This window comes from Loxodonta africana, chromosome 4, assembly GCF_030014295.1.
Source record: "Loxodonta africana isolate mLoxAfr1 chromosome 4, mLoxAfr1.hap2, whole genome shotgun sequence".
Taxonomy (NCBI): Eukaryota; Metazoa; Chordata; class Mammalia; order Proboscidea; family Elephantidae; genus Loxodonta; species Loxodonta africana.
Window position 1 is genome coordinate 84,507,216 of NC_087345.1, and position 2,667 is coordinate 84,509,882.

General features: G+C 37.0%; 1 protein-coding gene across 1 annotated transcript; it reads right to left on the reverse strand.

Moving 5' to 3' along the window:
* On the reverse strand, window positions 1-2,667 carry LOC100668977 (olfactory receptor 6C2-like). The gene has a single exon (XM_023540566.2). The coding sequence runs from the start codon at window positions 1,890-1,892 to the stop codon at window positions 894-896; it is 999 nt and encodes a 332-aa protein (XP_023396334.2). The 5' UTR covers window positions 1,893-2,667; the 3' UTR covers window positions 1-893.

Below are 2,667 nucleotides of genomic sequence, written 5' to 3' on the forward strand. Positions count from 1 at the left end.
ATAAGGGCTCTAAATAGGTTATGTAAAATTATTAAATCAGTCTTCCCAATCAGATTGGGTACAAAATAACATGAAAACAGAGATGACAAACACATGAACATGAAATGTGTACAAAAATGCAATATATCTAAATCTTGACTTTAAAATAAATGGATAGATTTCCTGTCTCATGTAACGGCTGCTTATGAAATTTGGGCTGTGACATGAATGAATATAATTCTAAGGGATAAAGGTGGACCAGAAGTCAAAGATCCTCATGTAGAATTGAAGCCAATTTTGCATCAAGCTTTGAGCTTGGTTTAAGGTGTTTTCATATTATTAACCAGGGTCTTGGAAGAAGCCAAACAAAAATCCCTTCCATAGAATGATAACATTATTCCAGCTTCAATTTTTAAATAATTCTGCAAAAACAATGTCTAGGATATGGGGAAGCATTAACAGACATATTAAAAGGAAAAACACCATCTGGGAGAAATGGACAACAGAAACAGACACGGGCTACTTCAGATGATGGAAATACAAGCCACAGACTGCAAAAATAGTATATTCAAAGAAACACAAGGTTAAAAAAAATTACAGAAAACTCTGAAAGGCAGCATGGTAGATTAGAAAAAATAAGCAAATAGTTTTAATTCTAGTGAAATCACAAAAAATATATAAAAAAGGGTATAGTGTATAACTCACAAACTAATGGAGAAATCTCAAAGGTGAAAAAAGAAACATATGAAAGTACCTAAGAACAGGGCAGATTAAAAAAAAAAAAAAGTTTTACATTAAAACAAATGGGCTTCAGAGAAACCAGCCAGACAATGAGACTGTGTTTTGAAAAAGTCAACCTAAATACAGAGTTTGGGAAGTTTACTCTGCACGTGTAAACTGTACCTCATATCCCCCTATTTCTTACAGAATATTACAATTCTTTTGATTGAGTCATCGAAGGCCTGTTTTACTTGCTTGTTCCTCAGGGTGTAAATGAAGGGATTCAGCACAGGGGCAATGGAAGTTGTGAGCACCATCACACCCTTATTAATGGCCACTGAATTCTTTGCTGAAGGTTTGACATAGATGAAGATGCAGCTTCCATAGGTGATGGAAACCACAATCACGTGGGAAGAACAAGTAGAAAAGGCTTTTTTCTTTTGCTGAGCAGATGGAAATCCTAGAATTGTCTTGATGATATAAATGTAGGACAGAAAGACACACATAAGTGTCATAATGAGAGTCAGCACAGCACAGATTAAAACAGCCTGTTCCATGAACCAAGTATTTGAACAAGAGATCTTCAGGAGGGGAGATGCATCACAGAAAAAATGATCAATAGTATTCAAATTGCAAAATTCCAGATTCAAGCCCAGGATGAGTGGGAGGATTATAATAAACAGACCAGCCACCCAACAGCAAAATATAAGTCTTCTGCAGACTGTGCTGTTCATGATGGTCACGTAGTGCAGGGGTTTGCAGATGGCCACATAGCGGTCATAGGCCATGGCTGCCAGGAGGAAAAATTCTGTCACACCAAAGAGGTCAGTAAAAAATACTTGACTGGCACAGGCACTATAGGTAATGAGCTTGTCACCTGTTCCTATGTTGTACAAGTATCTGGGAATACAGGCAGATGTGAATGAGATCTCTAAGAAGGAGAAATTTTGTAGAAAGAAGTACATGGCTGTCTTGAGGTGAGAATCCAGTAAGATGAGTGTGATGATTGTCAGGTTCCCAGTTACACTCAACATGTAGGTGAGAAAGAGAAAGATAAAAATCAAAACCTGCAGCTGTGGGTCATCTGTCAGTCCCAGCAGGATGAATGTCGTTACTGTGCGGTTTGTCATCACTGACTCCTGACTTCTGTCCAATCTGCATGTCATATTTAGAGATATTTTATTATAGGTCATTTTAACTGTATTACATCTATTCTGTTCAGACTTTTCTTATTCATTAAAGTATATGATGAACAGTTTTTACATCTGGAATCCACACTCCAAAAAGAATTGCTTTTGACTGTTATTAGTCTCTCACTTCATAAGGAGCTCAGATGTCATTCAGTTCAAGAATTATTTGTTTGGTATATATGCATGGCACTTTGCTCCTTCATAAAGTGCTAAAGTATGTCAGATAACTTGGGTTCACTATGAACATTCTGTAGTCTCTTGAAGTCTCCGTTCTAGCTCTTATGTTCAAAGAATTTTGTTTTCTGGTTTCGTTCACAGCACACACGGATTTTCTTTGATGAACATGTCTGAACCCTACCCGCACACTTGCATACACACACACAGAGCAGCTGCAGCTCCCCTCCTGACTCCTTCTTAGCTTTCTCTGTCCCTAAGTAATTCTTACATTCTACTGCTGTGCAGAATGCAGCAAATCTTATTGACTAATTAAAGGCTTTCCATTCATCCTTGCATGAAATACTCACATAAATTAATTTCAAATACACTACAGATCTACAGGTGATATTTTTTCCCCTTAACCTTTTATCTGTTGTTATTTCTTAATGTAGTCTTCCTCCCACTTCACCTCTCATCATACTTATATCGCTCTGCATTTTCATCAACACCTATGCTTTCATTTTAAAATTAGTGTCTCTAGGCCTGAAATTTTTCATCAGTGTGTCGTGAAACGTTTTCTGTGGAGACTTCAATTTATTTGCATGTGAACACACTTCACTGT

What these genes read in the sequence shown, in the direction of transcription:
- LOC100668977 (XM_023540566.2), bottom strand. Translation starts at nt 1,892, where the DNA reads ATGACCTATAATAAAATATCTCTAAATATGACATGCAGATTGGACAGA.